This window comes from Sinocyclocheilus anshuiensis, unplaced genomic scaffold, assembly GCF_001515605.1.
Source record: "Sinocyclocheilus anshuiensis isolate Anshui unplaced genomic scaffold, SAMN03320099.WGS_v1.1 scaffold2567, whole genome shotgun sequence".
NCBI classification, from domain to species: domain Eukaryota; kingdom Metazoa; phylum Chordata; class Actinopteri; order Cypriniformes; family Cyprinidae; genus Sinocyclocheilus; species Sinocyclocheilus anshuiensis.
In genome coordinates this window covers 17599-38556 of record NW_015558740.1, presented here as the reverse complement: position 1 = coordinate 38556, position 20958 = coordinate 17599, and the positions used below count along the sequence as shown (strand labels likewise).

Below are 20958 nucleotides of genomic sequence, written 5' to 3'. Positions count from 1 at the left end.
GCGTTGTAACTTGACCATATGACAGCTTAAAATCTTATCTGATCGAATTAAAAAAATATAAAAAACAAACTAAAATATTTTGTTAATAAAATATATATATATTATTATTTATTTTTTATTTTTTTTCAAATAAAATGCAGCCTTGGTGAGCATGCATGCATGCATGCATAAATAAATAAATAAATAATATTCCAAACCTTTGACTAACAGTGTACACATAGAATATGGTAAGTCATACGGGTTTGGAACTATATGATTTAAATATTTATTTTCGGGTGAACTGTTCCTTTAAGTCTTTAATTCCACTACTTGAAAAAATACATCACATCAATGCAGTGAAAATGAATAAACCTCCACAAATTCGTGACGTGTTTTCTAAAAGTTGAAACGGTTTTAACTCTGCATTGCTTTCTATACATCTCTTCTGTGTGACGCGAGTGCAGCAGTCATATTTGTCCGTCTAAAAATGTGCTGAATATGCGTTCTGTGTGAATGGCTTGGTTTCGGTTTTAACCCATTCAAGATCTTCTCCGCATTGAGCTTCTATATTTCTCTAATATTTTGAATGAATACGCAGCAGCGGACCGTCTCGTGGGCTAGACTAACAAAACATTAAAATGCAACAACGTCACTTACATCATCATCACCGCATCTTGTGCGCCACTGATGACGCTCCCTGATGCACACCTAACATTCAAATGCAAATGTTTATTTTAAATTCGATTAATATTCATTCTTTATTCACAATCTCCTCATCACAGGCAGGCACAGCACTCATTTCAGCATGTGTTCGTATTTGTGTGTGCTGTCTGCGTCACTCATAGTACGTGCCTATATCGTGCACTATATCGAACATTTTTTCTATCGATATTGAAGGTGTACCGTCGATAAATATCGATACCGTTTTATCGCCCAGGCCTAGGTCAAAGGTCAAAAACGAAACGTATTTATGGATGAATCTTTCACAAAATAGATATCAGAATCAGGAAATCAAGAATCATACTTCATGTTTCAGAATACATCTTAATAAGACCATTTCCTACATAGAGCTCCCCAAATATCACAGCAGGATCTGTATCATGGGAATATGAAATGATTTCCTCTCCCATGATACTAAAGCAGGAAGTAATTCTTCCACAACAGACAACTGAAATAAAATGCCACAGATTTAATTCAATTATACAGAAAGCTCCAACACAACTACTGCACAAGAGAGACAGATCCAGCCTAGCACAGAAAACAGACCAAATACTGAAGATCACCTGCACAAACGGTGAAGACATTTACCACATCACCATCCTGAGCCAACAACAGTAGAGAGGCACTGACCTGAGAACAGACCAAAGTCCAAAAATATCAAGGATCGATGGATGTACACTTGATGATCAGAGTTACAGAAAGTGTTCTGCATTAGCAACAGACCAGAGCACTTGAGATAAATTTCTGAAAGCGCCTCCCTCCATCTGTACTACAGAATGGTGGAGGGGCCAAACAGCACTGAACAAAGTTAGTTTTTCATTCCCTCGCACTGAAAGTATGAAGTGAAAGCCTGCACCCTCCCACCCTTTCCAAACATTCTCCAACTTCCTTATTCCTGCTCCCACATTTCAACAGCACTTAGATTGACCTCAGATTCTCTCTGGGCGTCTACGGAGCAACGGAATAACAGCAGACGATGCTGCGCTAACTGATACAGCCTGTTCTTCCAGCAGATTACCACAAGAATGCTTCCCAGTGTTTCTGCGGCAGAAGTCCCTGCAAAAGCACAGGGCCGGTACGCATTTGTGTGTGTGTTGACCTCCAGAAGGATCTGCGTGCAGATATCTGAGGCTGTACGGTTGTTTGTGCTGCTTTATCCTGAGATGAGGTGGAGGCTGTAAAGCGCTCAGCCTTGAGCAGAAGGGCAGGCCGGTGAAATATGAGGCTGATGAGCAACGACTCAGACTCGCTAGAGTCAGCCAACACACACACAGCATCTCTCTCCTCCAGTCAGATCTCGGCCGGGTCAGTAGATTAGCAGGGTGTGTGCTGATCAATTCAATCCCAGCAGCGCAGATCAGCCGTCAGACTGATGAATACTGAAACACTCTGAACACAAACAAGTGTCAATGACACTTTCAGAATTCCCTTCTTGTGCTTTCCATAATGTCTCCAGATCTCATTCATGTACTATGATATGTGCTCATAAGATTATATCTAGCTAGATATTTACATATTCTGAAATATGAATGGTGCTTTGAGCAAAATTCACCACCACTTTGTCAGGGTCTTGCTTTAATAAATCAATAAGTGTTCTTTGTGGCTACTAGAGCGTTGCTATGTAGTTACAACTAGGGCTGTCACGATTATGAAATTTGGCTGGCGATTAATTGTCTAAAAATAGTCACGGTTATTGCGATTAATTGTCTGATTTAGGGCTTTGCCGATTATGCCGATTGTCACGATTAATTGTCTGTTTTTATGGCTTTCATTATATAATTGATTAATTTAAGAGTTCCGTAAATAATTACTTAAAGTATTATAATGGGAATATATCATCTTGGAGAGAGAGTTTTATGCTGACTGTCATAACTGAACATGACGTGCTGTTTGAATGCTGTGCGGAGAATGACTGACAGCTGCAGCAGAAGGAAGATGAGTTTCTGTAAACCTCAATTCTGTCTCTCACATTAAGATATGGAATGGATTCAGATGATATAGCAGGGCTCCAGACTGCGACCATTTTTTCTGACTGTGGAACTAAATTTTGTGTGCAAAAATGACGCACATATTGAGGAAACGATGGATGGTTTTCGTAATTTATTAGTCGGTATATAATACAGCATGTGGTGTGTGCCATGCCTCATCTTATTCGTTTTTGTTAATAAACGTTTTGTAAGCTAGTTTGTCATTGTATCATACTGATTTATTGTTGTTGTGCTTTTTAATTAAGAATAACAATGAATCCATCTTTTGTTTTAGGCTTTAAAAAATGAAAGGTGTGTAGATGTATGTAAGCAAAACAGTGACAACAAGATCGCGAATTCGAAAGTGAATGCATCCGAAGCCCGCGGCTTAACACAGCAAAAGAGAAACTGACATAGATAAAGTCAGTGATGAACTATCACTGACTTTAAATGATAAATGATAAAGAACGGGTTGAATGTTAACCACTTTCGTTTCCATATAACTATAAACTACGATAAAAGTTCATCAGCATGCATTGAATAATCCCATGTTGTAGAGCAAAGAAATATATATATATTGCGACCAAATCATGTGCTCATGCGACCAGCTGAGAAAGTTAGTTGCAAAAGAGCGACCAGTGGGTGTATGACTCCCCCTTGTCTCCTATAAAAAGCACAATAATCGTTAGATCAAATAATCGCAATTAGACGGTTATTTAATTATCGCGACAGGCCTAGTTACAACAGGGTTCAGAGTGGTTTTTAGGACATTGATATGCAGTTGCTAGGGTTCTTAGTGGTTGCTAGGGTGTTACTACGTGATTACTGAGGTGTTCTGATTGTTTTTTAAGACATTGATATGCAGTTGCTAGGGTTCTGAGTGGTGGCTAGGCTGTTACTATGTGATTACTAAGTTCTGAGTGGTTTTTAGGACACTGCTATACAGTTGCTTGGGTTCTAGGCGGTTGCTAGGGTGTTGTGGGCAGCTTCTGGAGTGTTGTTAGGCAGACAAGTTATTCTGAATGGTTTCTGAAGGGCACAATGTGGTGCCTAAGGTGTCCTGAGCAGTTTTTAGCGCATCCCTATCTGGTTGCTGGTGGTTTCTAGTTGTACGTCTGAACCCACTAAGATGTCTATAAAAAGGTTTTGTTTTTGTTTTTTTTCATTCTCCAGATGAAAATTGTAATTAAAATGCTTAAAAGTCTTAGTGAACCTTAGTGAAAAATATCACATGATTTGAGGAATCCTGTCTGTAGCACAGTGGTCCCCAAACTGGGTCCCACAAAAAGTTTGTTCTTTTCAGTATTTTAAATATTGAAATATACATTTAAGTGATCCAAATTCACACCATATCAATTAATTCAATCAGAATGTTTCCCCAAGTTGAGGATGACAGATGCATTCACTGTACTAACTGCACTTTGAGTTGGAAAATGTGGAAGAGCGCATTCATGTACAGTACCAGACTTCAGTTCATTCAGGTACTCCACTACAATATTACAGAAGAATTCTGCTTGAAACATCACATTTTTGGGATTTTTTTTTGCAGTTTGCATGCAACATGCAATAAGAAGCTGATGTAGTAAATGTAGTATATAGTGACAAAATTAAGAGACCCTCACCCATACCCCCAACAAAACTGACCACAATGGATGAAGAAGACACAGGCAAAATGTATGAGTGGTGAAATGAAGGGTCGTTAAATGAAACAGGTCTGTGTGCGGGACAGTGAGACAGACGCCTGGCACCGGGCCGCTGGTGCTGACTCACACCTCCAGCACTGGCACAAACCCAGAGCGCTGCTGAGAGCCACTTCCTCTAGAGCAGCTGAGGGCCCATGACGCCCCATCACATGACATCAGCACCTGCCACACACACTGTTTACCTCCGCGTGCGTGACCATGTGGAAGTAAAGGGTGACACCTCACAGAGCAGAAGAACTGAACACTGCTTTAATCAGCATTACTGAGAACAAGGCTTATGGTCTGGGGACAAGCGCTGAGGAATATAAATAGCATGATGACTTAGAAAAGCAATTCATTTCCTCCCAAACAGCCCAATTTCACAAACACACCATTAATTATGCAGAGTAAATACTAATATTAACTGCATGTTTGTGCATTTAGAGCTCTCAGAGAAATACTGCGATCTATAAAATCCTGATGGAAGGCTAGACAGTCTGTAGCAGACAACATCACATTAATGATGAAGCTGCTTGCAAAAATTACATCATTAAATACTAGCAAAAGAAAGTTTATCAAGACTTTATCATGTTTTGAATGTTGGTTTGACAAAGCCTTACCTGAGTTTAAAACAGCATATTAGGATGTTGTTTAGAACAAACCCTTGCGCTCATATTTACTGTTGTTCGACAAATTTTTCTCCATTGTGAAATGTTATTTTAATAAGATTCTGTGTAATGGAAAATTTTGTGTGAGGCTGAAAGATTTTGCAATGGTTTTAAGCTGGTATTTTCACGCTGACCAGCAGAAGGCTGCTTGGTTTGAAAGTGACTTCTGTGTGAGCTGTGCTTCATAGATATAGTATTGACAATAGACAAAGTACCTTTTTTGTTCACGAAATTTCACAGAATTCGTGTGAACAACTTGAACCCTATGTAGAATTTGAGGAGCCAGTCAATTCCTATTGAAATGACTGGATTTTTCCCACCAAAATTTGCTGTAAATGTGACAGCACCTTATTTATGACCCTGGAGCACAAAAGCAGTCTTAAGTCGCTGGGGTATCAATTTCGAAAAATTGACCCTTAAGACTGGTTTTGTAGTCCAGGGTCACATATATGTCTTTTACCGAAGTTTTTGCTAACATGACCACACCTTTACCCTAACACAAGCAATTTCCTGATCGTTTTTATTCCCTTTATTATCAAATTAAATAGCCTGCATTTGCGCTCAAGACAGGAAATTTTTCGTATACAACAATAAATTAACAGCGTATACAGGTAAAGGTTTCAATGATCTCGACTCAGCAGTAGATGAGTAATGAAATTACAATACAGGCAACTATATATTCATTATAACATTTAGTTATTGTCATTCATGATGTGCTTCAGGATCAGCCCACTGGAGTCATGAGGGAGGGGAGACTCACACAAAGACAGGAAAGCTTCAACCTTTCAGCAGTAGAGGACATTCACAGCGGACAGATGCGGGAGCTGCTGCAGTCTCACACACACACACACACACACGTGTGCGCCGGGAGCAGCTGCCATGGCGTCTGAGAAGCGTGTCATGCAATACAAAGGTCAAGACTTACTGGACGGACGCTTGCTCGGCGTCGGACAGGCCCAGCTGGGAAAAGCAGCCGGACACTACGGAGCCCATGAGAGTCGGTCGGCGGTGCGTGTGGACGAACTCCTGATGCTCGGCTCTGACCTACATGGAGACGGCGCGAGCGGTTTCCTGCGGGCTGCTAGGACACGGTGCTCTGTTTGTGCTTGTTCATTACTGTAGCAAGTCTCATCACTACAGCCACTGCGCTCAACTCCGGCGTCTCGCTCCGGCCGAGCAGGCAGACGGGTGGAGGGGGGGGCAGGGCCGAACACGCGTGTGTGAATGGAGCGATAGAGCGATGTGCTTTACTTACATCCATCATGCTCTGGGGCACGAGGCTGTGCTGGAGCTATAAATAACAGCAGGGCTGAAGGCTCTGATGATGAGGAAATGTAGCGTGATTTCTGATGAGTGTGCGGGTGAGGATGCATGTTTACTGATCGCTATTGTTATGCTGTGGTAGACTGTGTTTCTCTCGGTGCATGTTGGACTCAAATGTGACGCTGGAGCACAAAAGCAGTCTTAAGTCGCTGGGGTATATTTGCAGCAATAGCCAACAATACATTGTATGGGTCAAAATTATTGATTTTTCTTTTATGCCAAAAATCATTAGGATACTAAGTAAAGATCATGTTCCATGAAGATATTTCGTAAATTTCCTACTGTAAATATATCAAAACTTAATTTTTGATTAGTGATATGCATTGCTAAGAACTTCATTTGGACAACTTTAAAGATGATTCTCTCAATATTTAGATTTTTTTGCACCCTCAGATTCCAGATTTTCAAATAGTTGTATCTCGGCCAAATATTGTCCGATCCTAACAAACCATACATCAATGGAAAGATTATTTATTCAGCTTTCAGATGATGCATAAATCTCAATTTCAAAAAATTTACCCTTATGACTGGTTTTGTGGTCCAGGGTCACAAATGTGTTTTACAAATTATATTATATCCATACATAAGCACTGGTTCACCAAATTCTACACTTTTAATAAAGTGCTTAATAAGCTCAAAGCTGCATTCACTCATCTATAAAACACAAGAGCTCCTTCACTCCTGTGCAGTTTGAACTCGGCTGATCTGTGTCTCATTAGTCTTCTGAGTGCTTCATCTTCTTCTGTACACACAGATCAGTTATTTACAGGAATCTGAATTGTACAAAATATTAATTCCAAACCCATAAAAACTGAATCCACTTCAAACCCACAGTGTTAACAGAATTAGTACAGTGTGACGTAACTGCTAATGCAGTGGTGTCACTCTCTTTTGGAAACTATCTTCTAGAAAATGACATATCGGTTCGTGTCTTGACTCATTCTGACGCCAGCTTTTCTGCAAACCATCATTTCTCCCATCAGCCCTGCAGTCTCAGGGTAGTGAGATGTTTAAAAGTAACATCAACAGCAAAAAAACTAGGTTCTTCTGATTTTTATCAAGCTTATTTTGCGATAATGACATGGTTATTGTACATTATTCCTCTGAATTTTATCATATTGATGCATTAAAAAAAATACACTACCATTTAAAAGTATGGGAAAAGAACACTGAAGAAATTGTATCATGGTTTCAAAAAAAAAATTTGTGCAGCACAACTGTTTTCAACATTGATAATACTCAGAAATGTTTCTTGAGCAGCAAATCAGCATATTAGAATGATTTCTGAAGATCATGTGACACTGAAGACTGGAGTAATGATGATGAAAACTCAGCTTTGATCACAGAAATAAATTACAGCTTAACAAATATTCACATTGATAACAGTTAACATTCAAAAGCTTGAAAACCCTTATTTATCTCTTGTTGCTAATTTTACTTATGTTCAAACCAGCAAATACCAAACAGGTTAAATCACAGGGATCCACAAGACATCAAAAACATTACTATAATTTGTGAGTTCAGCGGTGTATTTAAATGCATTTGTCTTTGCAGTGTTTATATGGCCACAGAGGAAGTATAATCAGGTATAAAATGAGCTTCAATGACGATAAACACAAAATCATGAAAGTGTTCTGAAACTGTGAACAGCAAATCAATATGGAAGTATCAACATCAGCAAAATTAAAAATAGTTTTGCTGTACTGCCATAACTAGATCTTCTACTTTCTGGTTTAGTTAAAATGACAAATTATTATTACAGTTGATTTTTATTGGAATTAATAAGTAATTTAAGGATGGTGGTTTTCAAAATAATCACTAGAATAAACGCTGTCACGCTGTCAGTCTGAAAACCCCTTAACACTGATTTTACTCTCGTTGACACATCTGGTTAGCACAGTGTTTATTCTGTTTATTCCAATTCCTATTATTAATAAATAAGTAAAGATAAATAATAATAAATGAGTTTAAAAAAAAAAACTTTTAATCAAACACTGATGTCACTAACAGAGGAATTTGGTGTTTGCTGGCGTTTATGGACCACCCTTAAGAAGACCCCTTATCCATTTTATAGTTTTATATTTAACATTATATATTTTTTTCTTTACTTCATCTGACCTTTGTGACACCACATTCTGAATGAGTCTGATGTCTTTCAGGCACATTTAGAATCAACACCATGACAGGCACACAACAACTCAACATTAAAGGGACAGTTCACCCAAAAATTACAATTCCGTCATCATTTACTCACCCTCAAGATGTTGTAAAAAACAATGGCTACTGTCAACTGTCTGATTACCAACAATCTTCAAAATGTCTTCTGAAGAAAGAAACTCATACAATTTTGGAACAAGTAGAGGGTGAGTAAATGATTAATTGTCATTTTTGAGTGAACTGTCCCTTTAACATCAACTCTTATTTATGAATTACAGTCATATCTTGGAATCCAGAATTATTTTTGTATCATTGAGATATTATTATAGCTACTGTTCATATTTTTAATTGCTTTTAATGTCAATATAGTTTTTATTCATTTATATTGTTATTTTATTTTACTTTTATTTGTAGTTGTTTTAGTACATCAACTAAATAAACTAAATGAAAATGAAATGTTTCCTTGGCGATAAATAAAATCATAAATAAATCAGAAATAAAATAAGTTTAAGTTTTATATTTTACTTTATTTCAGCTTATGTTTATTTTATTTCATGTAACAAAAATGTTTTAGGTTTAGTTAACAATTATAACCCTGGTCTGAACTTGTAAGTGCAATGGAAAAGACTTTTCAGCAGAGGGCGCCACATAATCAGCTCAAGCCTCCACGTTTTCTCCAGTACACAAGATCTTCAGCACAACAACAATAACAAAACAATGCTCAGTGCTGAGAATGATTGCAACACTGCATGCAATACATGAAAAAAGTCAAAGAGTTGTCGGCCATTCTTTCAGCATTTTTATACGTTGAACTGCATGGTCTTACCTTAAACAGCCCTGCAGCCAGTCTCTGGGGTCCTTGTCGTTTAAACCGTTTGCTAGAGCTGCTCCCGCATCCTCGCAGCCCGCTGAGAGAAACGAAGAGGTCACCTCTAGAGCTGCCCTGCCGCTCTGCTCTGTGGCGGTGACGCTCAGCACCTCAGCGTCCGAGCTCAGGAACAGACTTCTGTCTTTGAGTCGCTGCTGAATCATGGGAGTGAGGGGGATGTCGAAGGCAAACGAGGCTTCTGGGGCGCTGTGAGAGCTGGGTTCAGGTGCAGGGTTGGACAGATTGTCCATGCTACTGTAGAGAGTCCCCCGCAGACGCTCCGACTCCAGGATGATCTCAAACTGGCAGCTGAAGACATCTGTGGCGTCACTCTCACCTGCAGCAGGACTCCTGAAACAGGCAGAAAGACAAACACATATCAACAGCAGCACACCACAAAGTGTGACACTAAACAGGAAGATGTAAACAGAAGTTGACTTGTGTTTACATTTCCTATTTGAGGAGTGTGTTTAAAGTCCTTTTCAATAGATACAACTCAAGCATTTACTACAACATATGTGACCCTCTTAAGTCGCTGGGGTATATTTGTAGCAATAGCCAAAAATACATTGTATGGGTCAAATTATTGATTTTTCATTTATGCCAAAAATCATTAGGATATTAAGTAAAGATCATGTTCCATGAAGATATTTTGTAAGTTTCCTACTGTAAATATATCAACACTTCATTTTTGATTAGCAATATGCATTGCTAAAAACTTCATTTGGACAACTTTAAAGATGATTTTCTCAATATTTTGATTTTTTTGCACCCTCAGATTCCAGATTTTCAAATAGTTGTATCTCAGCCGAATATTGTCCTATCCTAACAAACCATACATCAATGGAGAGCTTATTTATTCAGCTTTCAGCTGATGTATAAATGTCAATTTCGAGAAATTGACCCTTATGACTGGTTTTGTGGTCCAGGGTCACAAATGTTAATTTGTCAACTTAAGCCATAATCTCACAAAATCACACCTGAAAATGAAACGAATAAGACAAATTATATTTGCATAAAAACAATAAAGCCTTTTTAGGACCATTCATTTATGAATTAATCACATTTCCTCTCAAACCATTGTTTCCATAATGCATTCAAACTTTTGAGGTTTTAGTAAGTGTCATTATTATTACAAATTTTATTACTGGAATTGTACAATCAAATAGTGTCATGACATAAAAACTTAACTAAGTACTTTACATATGTATGTATTTATTTATTTATTCATTTATTGTATTACTAAAGCAATAAGCCCAAGAAGTTGAAGCGAAGTCGACGTGAAGCGGAGTGCCTAAAACCCCCTTAGCTGTTATAAATTCACTGTAAACCACGGCTTCACGGGGCTTATTGCTTTTATAAAACAGTTATTCCATATACGTAGTAAGGTTTCACTAAATAAAACAGAGCAAATAAAGTGTAATGATATTAATATAAACAGTATTCTTCCACCAAACAATGTAGTTCCTCAGAATCAGCTGTGGTTGCTACAAAGTGGTTGCCGAGCAACACACAAACATAAACAAAGGTTTACTCTCCGTTTTATAATACTATTTTTGACTGGGTTATAGTAATGAAAATGTATTCTGTAATAAACAATTATTTATTCTGAATATTATTATGATTATTCATTATTATGAAATAAATGATGATGAAAATAAAATAAATGTAGTTTTGTTTCTGCAAAACATTATTTATGAGCCGTATATGTTCTGGACAAATTCATAAGAGTCACCCACAGGAAGCTGAAAAAAACTTGATTCTATTATAAAACCACAAGCCTCGTTCCTCTTAGCAACTCAGAGTGAACACAACGCTTCCTCTATATCGTGCTTGATCATTTCTTACGAAGACCAAGCAGAAAGGATAAAGGAAGCGAAACTGATAATTAGAGAACTGAATATATAAAGTAACTAGATTAGTTGATGAACAGCACAATTGCACTTAGTATTGCATAAGGTGCAGCTGTGTACATCTCTCATTCTAGACAGCTTTTACTGACCTCTGTGAGCTGCCTACATAGCCATCATAGGTGCGCTCCTGAAGTAACAGCTATTTATAAATTATGCTGGTAACACTTTAGATTAGGGAACACATATTCACCATTAACTTTTTCCCCTCAATAAACTCATCATTTGCTGCTTATTGATTGTAAGTAAGGGAGTTGGTGTAGTTGTTTTTAAGTTTAGGTATTGAGTTTAAGGTATTAAGGGATCTAGAATATGGTCATGCAGAATAAGGCATTAATAAATAAATATGTGCTTTACAAGTACTAATAAACAGCCAATATGCTAGTAATCTGCATGCTAATAATCAACTAGTGAATAGTGAATAGTGTTCCCTAATCTAAACTGTTATCATTACGCTGCCTTCTATATTGTGGCAGTACCAAAATGCAGTGCAACAGTCAGTCAGGAATAATCATTCCAAGATGCCAAACAAGTCAAGAAAGAAATGCACACTATAAATATATTAATATTTTAATTTAATACCAAAAAACATCAAACATCTGTGTAGAGCATTTAAAGGGGTCATATGATGTTGCTAAAAAGAACATTATTTTGTGTATTTGGTGTAATGAAATGTGTTTATGCGGTTTAAAGTAAAAAAAACACATTATTTTCCACATACTGTACATTATTGTTTCTCCTCTATGCCCCGCCATTTTGAAACGCGTCGATTTTTACAAAGCTCATCGTTCTGAAACCGGCAACCACATGTTGCCCCGGGCTGGACTCCGCTTTGTCCACGGTGAAAGTTGATGTATTCCCTCAGCGACCAGCACAGTTGTTATTGTGTGTGGTCATTTAAAAATGTTAAGTCCAAAACCTTATATTAATTGCTATAAAACTGAGATAAGAAATACAATACTGATTATTTTAATGTTGAAGCGTTTGATAACCAATAAGCAAAATCGCTTTTTAATTGTTTTATTTTTGGATTTTTCCACATAATAACAATTTAAAAAGTATATATATAAAAAAAAAAAAACATATGCATCGTTAAAATTGTATTAACCCTTGTGTTGTGTTCAGAACCCTATCACACTTATCAAACATTTTTTTAGAAGTAGTTATACCCTTTGTGAACAAAGTCACAAAATTTCAGTCCAATGCGATAACATTAACTAGTATTTTCGGGAAAAATAATTTTTTTTCAGAGCAAAAAGGACCCGAACACCACATGAGGGTTAAAACATGTTAATAATACAATAATTATATAAATAGTTACATAAAAAACATTTACGAAAACAAAACAATTAATTTTTGTCAATAATATTAATAATTGTTAATAATATTGATTATAATGATTAAAATATAAGGAGTTAATTTACCTGTGAACACCGTTGTTTCCTGTTGAACGAAAGCCAATTTAATGCTACTGGTGGGTACTATTTTTAGAATTGAATTAAAAGTACAAAAGTATCATATAAAATCGCTTGTTCATGTCGATTAGCGGTTTCACTCTACTATCTAACAGGCTTTTGACAAGTGAGGACTGCGATGCAGAGGTACTGTACCTGTCTGAGCCGTTCTCTGCTGGATTGTGATCGGGTCTCAGCACACGCCCCTGTGGCACTCCTGTGGCTTCTGTATGCTGCGCGTCCAGAGTCACTTCCTCTTTCACGCTGCAGCTCTGGTACGTTCCGTTCTGCATCTCTCCGTTCACGGGGCTCTCCCTGCTCTCCACAAACCGCAGCTTCTTCGGCGGCTTGTCCCGCAGTTTGCCCCCCTCCAGAAAGACGCTGAAGATGCCCGGGATCTCGGCCAGAATTTTATTGGATTCCTCTAGAGACTCATCCACCAGTTCTGCCGTGGGGTCGTCGTCCATCCTACTGGGCGAGGGTGACTCGACCCTCTTGCCCTCCATCTCCTTTCCAGCGTTTTCTTGGGAGGGCACCTCTGAGGGCTGCTCCACATGTGCTGCAGCTCGAGTTGAGCTGGCGTCAGGTTTATTTTGGCTGGCCGGTGCATTCCTGGGGTCTCGACTGGGCCCAGAGCTGAAGCAGCTCAGCTCGTTTGCGGCCGCCATAACTGAGCTGGGGTCCTTTATGAGCGCCTCGCACCACGAGTCAAACAGCAGGGAGTCTCCTGCTAACTCGGACTGGCCGTTCTGAATGTCCAGGCCCTGCTTGGCCATATCCAGTTGTGACGGCAGGGTTTCGTTTTGCCCGTTGCAGGGGATCATGGGTGAGGCGGCAGCGGCGTCTCCTGACGTCGAGTCCTCTTCGGCCGCAGCATGCTGACTCCGAGCGGTCAGGCCGCTCAATAGGTTTGACAGCTCCCTGTCAATTTCCTGGAAGAGCGACGTCTCGTCAATGTCATCGTCATCAAGAGAGGACTCAAGACCTGAGCCGCTTTCCTGTTTCTCTTGGGTTGGAGAGGCGACTGTTTGACAAACCAAAAAAATTAAGATTACAGATCATTAGGTGTTAATTCTGGATCTGCTGAAACAGTCAGTGATAGCTGTTTATTAAGCAATAATAATTATTATAATAATAAGGTTACTTGCGCAACCAACTGAAAATGAAATCTTCCCAAATTTTTTGTGTGTGCAGTGGGTCGTGGGGTGCAGAGTGTTTCATCTGTATGTGTGTTATGGCCAATCGTGTGTGAAAGTGTTACATGAGAAAGTACAAATGTTTCACTTGTGTATGTATTTTAAGGTGTCCTTGTTACAGTGTAAATACACAATTAAGTACTGAATAATATTAATTAACAACACATACTTACTTTTTTTTTATAAATATCATGCATTATTAAATTCATAAATTGATATGCAAGTTGCACCACGTGATATTTTACAACCTGAACTAACCATTCCTTGTCATAAAAGGTCAAATAATTTAATATATAAAGAGACTTATTGACACAGTCATGGTATCATGTCCTTTTTTATGTTTTCTCAGCATATTTCTGCATTTCGGTTACACCACATGTTTTTGATTTAACAAACAAAAGTTTTTCATATATTAATAAGTATTTTTTTCCCCAAAGAGCTGTAAGGAAGTTTTTCTTTCCAATGATTTACGGAAAGTGTTTATTCATCATGATATCAGGACAATTATATAATCCTGACATTTTTTTACTTTATGCTCTTTCAAAAATATAAAACAGAATTTTTTATTCAGAAATTAAAAACTTGCTCCTCATAGAAAATGTGTATTCAAACCACTGTATGTGTGTGTGATTTTCATTTTTAATGCTAAAATGAAAGCGCTGGTCATCATGAAATGTGAGGAGGATCTGTAAAACATTAAACATTAAGCATCAAGCGGATCAGCCATTTTTGTTCAGAACTGTTCAAACACCAGGTGGCAGCATTTGACTATGGATGATTTAACAGACTGAATAAAAATGTACTGTAAACAAAATTTGAACAAAAACATCAGGCTGCATCCCAATGCACTTACAATACAGTTCAGTACAGTATGTGAGATAAAGATTAAACACTTCAGCCACACACTGTCTGCATGTCAAAGGACAGAAAATATCAAAGCAAAACAACTGACAAAAAAGTTTGAAATTATAAAACCATAGATCTAGTGTACAAAATGAAGACAAAAAAATATTCGGACATTTAGGTTAAATACGTCTAAACATTTGAGTTAGGTAAAATATATGGTCACACTTTATTTTAAGGTCCAATTCTCGCTTTTAACAAACCATTAATTACGACTTTTGCCTCAATAAACTCCGAATTTGCTGCTTATTTATAGTTAATAGTTAAATAGTTAATAAGGTAGTTGTCATGCAGAAAACTGTATGTGCTTTATAAGTACTAATAAACAGCCAATATGTTAATAATAGGCATACTAATAAACAACTAATTAATAGTGAGAATCGGTCCCTATATTAAAGTGTTACCAATATATCACATATCATATTGATACTGTGCTTTGATTTAACAGTTAGCACTGTAAAACCCTCTCAGAAAAACTGGTTTCTGGTTTCTGGTTTCTACAGGCAACAAAGCAGGGCTTGTGTACTAATTATTATTTGCAGGCAGCAGAACAACCTGTCAGATTTTGTGAGCTAAATGATGAGGAGAACTAGATGCTTGTTGCGTTTTAGTTTAGTCAAAGGGTCAAAAGTCGTCTCATCTGATGAGAAATATACAAGTTTACGAGCCAAAACAGTCCAAAACAGCTCTAAACAAATGTGTGGGTGGATTTTGATGTGAGAGAGAAGAGGAGATGGACTTTTTCACTGGAGGAAGCGTTATTATGAATTATAAACTGGCCAGAAGCAATGGTTTGAAGTTAAAATGCCTTGATGTATTTGTTTCGTACAAACACAAAGCTTTTCACTTCTCCAGATGTTAACTGATGGACTGGAGTGATGTTACTTTTGTGATGTTTTTATCAGCTGTTTGGACTCTCATTCTGACGGCACCCATTCACTGCAGAGCATCCATTGCTGAGACGCTGATGCAATGCTACATTTCTCCAGATCTGATGAAGAAACAAACACAACTACATCTTGGATGGCCTGAGGGTGAGAAAATGTTCATTTTTGGATGAACTATTGATTTAATCCACAATCCAAGACCAAGAGTTCACTGGTTTACAGATATGAAATGTGGATAAAGTATATATAAATGTCTGTGAATGTTAGACTTAGGGTGCTTTCACACCTGGGCTGTTGTTTCAGGACCTGGCGCGTTTCCCCCCTTAGCTCGGTTTGTTTGGGCATATGTGAACATGACAATCGTGCTCGGATCTGCGCCAAAACAATCGGCTGAGATCGCCTGAACGAGGTGGTCTCAGCTCGATTGAAAACGAACTCTGGAGCGGTTCGGTTGTAGTGAGAAAGCAATCCAATCTAACGGACCAACGAACCAGGCTATATCACAATGTATAATGGGTAATTACGTAAATTTACGTAAGCACTTTATTTTATAATGCCATCTTATTGCTCTTCTTTGTAGGTGCATTTTAAAAATGTTTTCCCGATCAATCCTGGACTCCTGCTCAAAATTATTAATTATTATAACGACAGCTACAAAAAAAAACAATAAGCCCGCGAAGCTGTTGTCGTTCCATCCTGACCGGCGATTTAAACCTAATTCACTTCAATAAAGATAACTATACATGCTATTCTTGTCATGAGCATCAAGGTGTGGGGGCGCTGCGGTGCAAATTCCACTCATGTTTAGTGCATGTTAACTTAAAGATTTGTAGAAAAAATATAAACGACTCTGGTCGATTCTGTGTTAAGGTAAGGCATGTTATTTGCAATTATGTGTTGTGGCTGGGTTGTTATAGGTCTGCGTGACTCTCGATGTCTTAGGCCTAATTGAATGGAGGAATTATGGTATTCTTCTGTAGCCTGACGACGAGTAACGTTAACCGTTGTTCATGTGAACTCAAAGACAGCCTGATGCTTTGTTTATAGACTATTTGTGGGTGGCTGTTTGTTGTTTCACCTATTTTTTTTGTCGATAAAGTATAATAGGGTAAATCCTGTACAATGATTTATCCTATATAGTGCTTGCATAAAGCAAGTAGTGTATACACTTGTAGCTGTTATGTATCTTTGTAAGTCATTGTAAGCCCCAACGCGCAAGCGCACGAACCCAAGCCCTTTGCACCCGTGTATAGCATAATATGAACTGGGATGTCAGGTCACTGCTGTGCTCTGCTGGTTTCTGTTGGTTTGGATGTGTGTCATTTGTAGAAGTACAAGGAAACCATGAGCCAATGAAACCTCTGAGCTTTGTGACTCACGTACACTTCTGAAACAGGTTTCATCATGACGGCCGTTGAGACTGAAGCGTGACACACCAGTGATACAGAAACACAAAGATCTTGGAGGAGCATGTTTTGTGTGTGGTGCTTAACACACACAGCAGCTCAATATAGCTGTCACTCCTCTACTGAGAGTTTAATCACACTCTGTGCAGTCCAATCCATTATGTCTGTGACATCCACATTCCACAACCAAATTAACTCCTCAAACATTTAAGGTAGTGACAGTCACATTTGTGAACAGAACCAAACTGAACAACTAGTTGATAATGCAGTGCCGCCTCTTGGAAAATGGTAGCTCGAGAATGGATGCCACTGGATGCTAGAAAATCACAGAAAAAAGCTATGCATCTTCACTGCCTCACAAATTCTGATACTCTCTCCACTAAAGTTTCTCCCATCAGCCCTGTGGTCTTGGGGAAATCCCATACATTACTCTCCACAGACACCAATGTTGCAAGACCTCACTAGAAAAACTGGATCTGAAAAAACCCACTGAAAAAAGCCACTGGCCTTTTTAAAATAAACCCAAATACATTCACACATTTTATGAACTACTTTAATGAAACAAGAAGCCCAAAGATACTTATAAAAACTGAACATGGCAACACTGAAAGAAAATACGCTGTTTACCAGCAGGTTTCTGAGTCAGCGGGTGGTTTTCTTAAAACTGTTGGACATAATGCATCAGTTGAATAGCATGAAATAGCCGACATCAAACAGGTCAAACTGATGCTCAAATGCTGCTATAATTATCACAACATCAATAATTGCAACTTTGGGAGAAAATCCCTCAATTGTCACGAGTCACTCTCAAAGTTCAAGGTTGTTGCCTCTGTCAAATATGTATTATTTATCATAAAAGCATCGAAATGTACTCCTATGCACTTCCCCTTCCTTCAGTTTTCACCAGCAAAGCATTATGTTTGCTACAGTGAAAAGAGTGGCAACCTGCAGCTGTTACCTTTAAGAGCTATTTCTACCTTATCGCTTCTTAATCCCTAAAAATAAGTTTTGTTGTAGTTTGGTCCAGTGATGTTAAATAGTGTTTCTGAATAAAAATAAAACAGTGAAAATAATTCAGTGTATTTAATGATTGTGTTTTGAAGAACTACACACAGAAGAACAGGATGTTACACATTTAGAAGAGTAAGGTGTAAGTGAAAGAGAAAATGTGTTACATGCAGTTTCAATTTACTAATACAATATATATATATATATGAGTATGCAAGAAGTATGCAAGAACATAAAAGTACCAGTATCTGATGAGCTTTCGTCTTCTGTCTTTCCGAAGAGAAACTGGTACTTGGCTTTGGCAACACTCTGTGCATGTGCAGAGGAGCTGCTGACCCGATCAAATGCTTCTCCCTGCAAGAACAAACCAGAATTAAACTTACATGCATTACATTAACATCATTTTAACCAGTTACCAGCTTCTTTGATGACAAAGCTGGCTCCAATATAGGCTTATCATTAGTTTAATCATCAGGAGGACATGATGTCAGACTCAACAGAGACAAAGTCCTTCAGTTGACCAAAAGATGTTTTTGTAAAGTGTGCATATGGCAGTATTACAACCGAAGACAGAAAGCCTTCCAAATTCAGCAAATGAGTTTTAAAAGACGGATGCTGTCAAGTTCCAAAACAAAATATGACAAAATAAGCCATATGATAGCTTTATGAGAAGAACAGACCCTAAATCCTCGCAAGTTATTTAATGAAAATCATTCCCTCTCCTCCACAGCTCTATTTATCTATTTTGCTCTCACACGTATATTCAAATATTCAAAAAATTGCAGCAGGTTTCATAACAATGATAACAAATCACAACACACAAGTTTAGAAATGCGGATGAACAGTTTTAAACACCTACTTTTGAGTTCCACATAAGGTTTGGAGCAATTTTGACTGTGAGTCAATGAGAATTTTCAATTTAGGGTAAACTGTTGCTTTAAATCCAGCGAGTGGCATGAATGTCAGGCTGTCTGTGTGAATCTAGCATTCATGCCCGTCTCGCTGAAGTGCCCGCAGGAGGCCGGTCGCTATGACTTGCTCCAGGCGTCTCAGGAATGTTTCTGTTTCCAGAAACGGGCTCATTTTTCAATACCAGTGTCTTATAGCTGACAAGTAATTGACCACACTCTAGCCACATGACGAGCATGTGGAATTACTGGAACTGAACTCATGGCGGAATGAGTCAGCCTTAGTGAAAATCTGACATCGGTGCTTAGGTTTGCCTGTTTTCTCTTGTGTGTTAAGATCAGAGTTCAGCATCAGAGACTGTGGAAAGCACAGAGTCCTCTGACTCAGACATCTTTATCAGACACTATCTATACAACAAGCCCAACGTCAGCTTCAGAGCAGAGCATGCTAAAGTCGTATCTGACGGAGGGGAACCATTACTGACATTAGCAGCAGCTTCCCTGAGTCAAGACATCAGGAAATCCAGTTACTGACTAGTCCAAGATCTCCACTGAGTACTGGAGCTGATCTGTTTAAAGGTCACTGTGTGATGCCCCTTGTTCAGTCAGTTGTGATTTGAGATTAGGGCTGTCCCCTAACAGTCGACTAAACGTTGGTCCTTGAGGTAATTACAGTAGATCGGGCACAAAATCCAAACGTTTGCCTATCATTCATCAACCTCAAATATGGTTTATCATTGAAACATGGGCTGAATAAAATGATCATTATTTTAACAGTAAAAGACAATTAACAGTAAGTTTTCATACTATATACGGTGAATAACTGTAATTACATTTAATGTAATTTTACAGTAAAATACTGTTAAAATTACGTTTTTTGGAAGTGAAAAAGAACAAGTCATTGTATAATTTAGTGAAAAACTGTAAATTGACATTCCCAGAATTCCCTGCATGACACTTCACATTTGATGTTTTTTCATTGAAACAACTGTTTGTTCTTATTTTTTTTCTTATCAATTGCATATGTTAGGGTTTTATCTTACATCTAATGTTGTTAAATTAATGTTTATTACATTATTTCAGTGTGTTACCATGATGGTGTTTAGTATTTGTGTGAATGACACTGCACCTTTTATTTATTAGTATTTACTTTCTCAGCTTGTGGAAAAGCTGTTTGTGATGAGCTTTGATTCATCATGTGACTTTCTCATCACCACCTGTTTTTGGTGGTTATCAGTGTATTACAATGGTACAAAACGGATATTAATACTTCAATAGGTTGGTATATTAACATTATATCAATTAATGATGATGTATGTTTTTTTACTGTGAATTAAGTTAAGTCTGTAAACCCTAAAATGCTGCTACCATATTTTTCACAGTAAAGTTCTGGCAACCCCAGCTGCCTGTATTTTACTGTAAATGTCACGGATTTCTTTTTTACAATTTGTAAGTAGTAGCAACTTTACATGGCCGTTTGCTCTAACATTAACCTAGACAAATGTGCATTATTGGGCGCATATCCAAGTGTTTGTGTGGAGTGTGGAAGCTATTAGCACATTTACTGCATGACATGGAGGCACCGGTGCGACCCCTGGCATTTTTTCTTGGAAACAACTTAAAATGCGCCATCATTTTTGCTCATACAGATAAGAGTAATACATCATTCAAAACTGTTAAGGGTCTACTTTTATTTGTATACACTCACAATATCAACTAGATTTTTTTGTAAAATAAAGAAAACAAATTGGATGCACTTTCTGCCGTCTCGGTCTCCGTACACTGGAGCGATGAACCGAAACTCAGCGAATAGGCTACTCGCCTCACAGACTTAAGAAATAAATAGAAAGCTTGAAATGTTAAAATTAACCAATTCAATCGAAAACAAAACTCTCTGATTATGTAATCCGTATTAAAGGTGC

At 38.0% G+C, this 20958-nt stretch overlaps 1 protein-coding gene across 2 annotated transcripts in view; it reads right to left on the bottom strand.

Moving 5' to 3' along the window:
• LOC107681482 (PH and SEC7 domain-containing protein 3-like) overlaps nt 1-18477 on the bottom strand; it is a 103377-nt gene extending 84900 nt beyond the window's left edge. For both annotated transcript variants that reach the window (XM_016477791.1, XM_016477792.1), the window contains exons 1-3: nt 18371-18477; nt 12885-13752; nt 9323-9715 (exon numbers count right to left, since the gene is read on the bottom strand). In XM_016477791.1, the coding sequence (XP_016333277.1) occupies nt 9323-9715; nt 12885-13552 (1061 nt within the window). In that variant the 5' untranslated portion in view covers nt 13553-13752; nt 18371-18477. The remainder of the gene's footprint in view (nt 1-9322; nt 9716-12884; nt 13753-18370) is intronic.
• Nucleotides 18478-20958: the final 2481 nt, after the last annotated feature.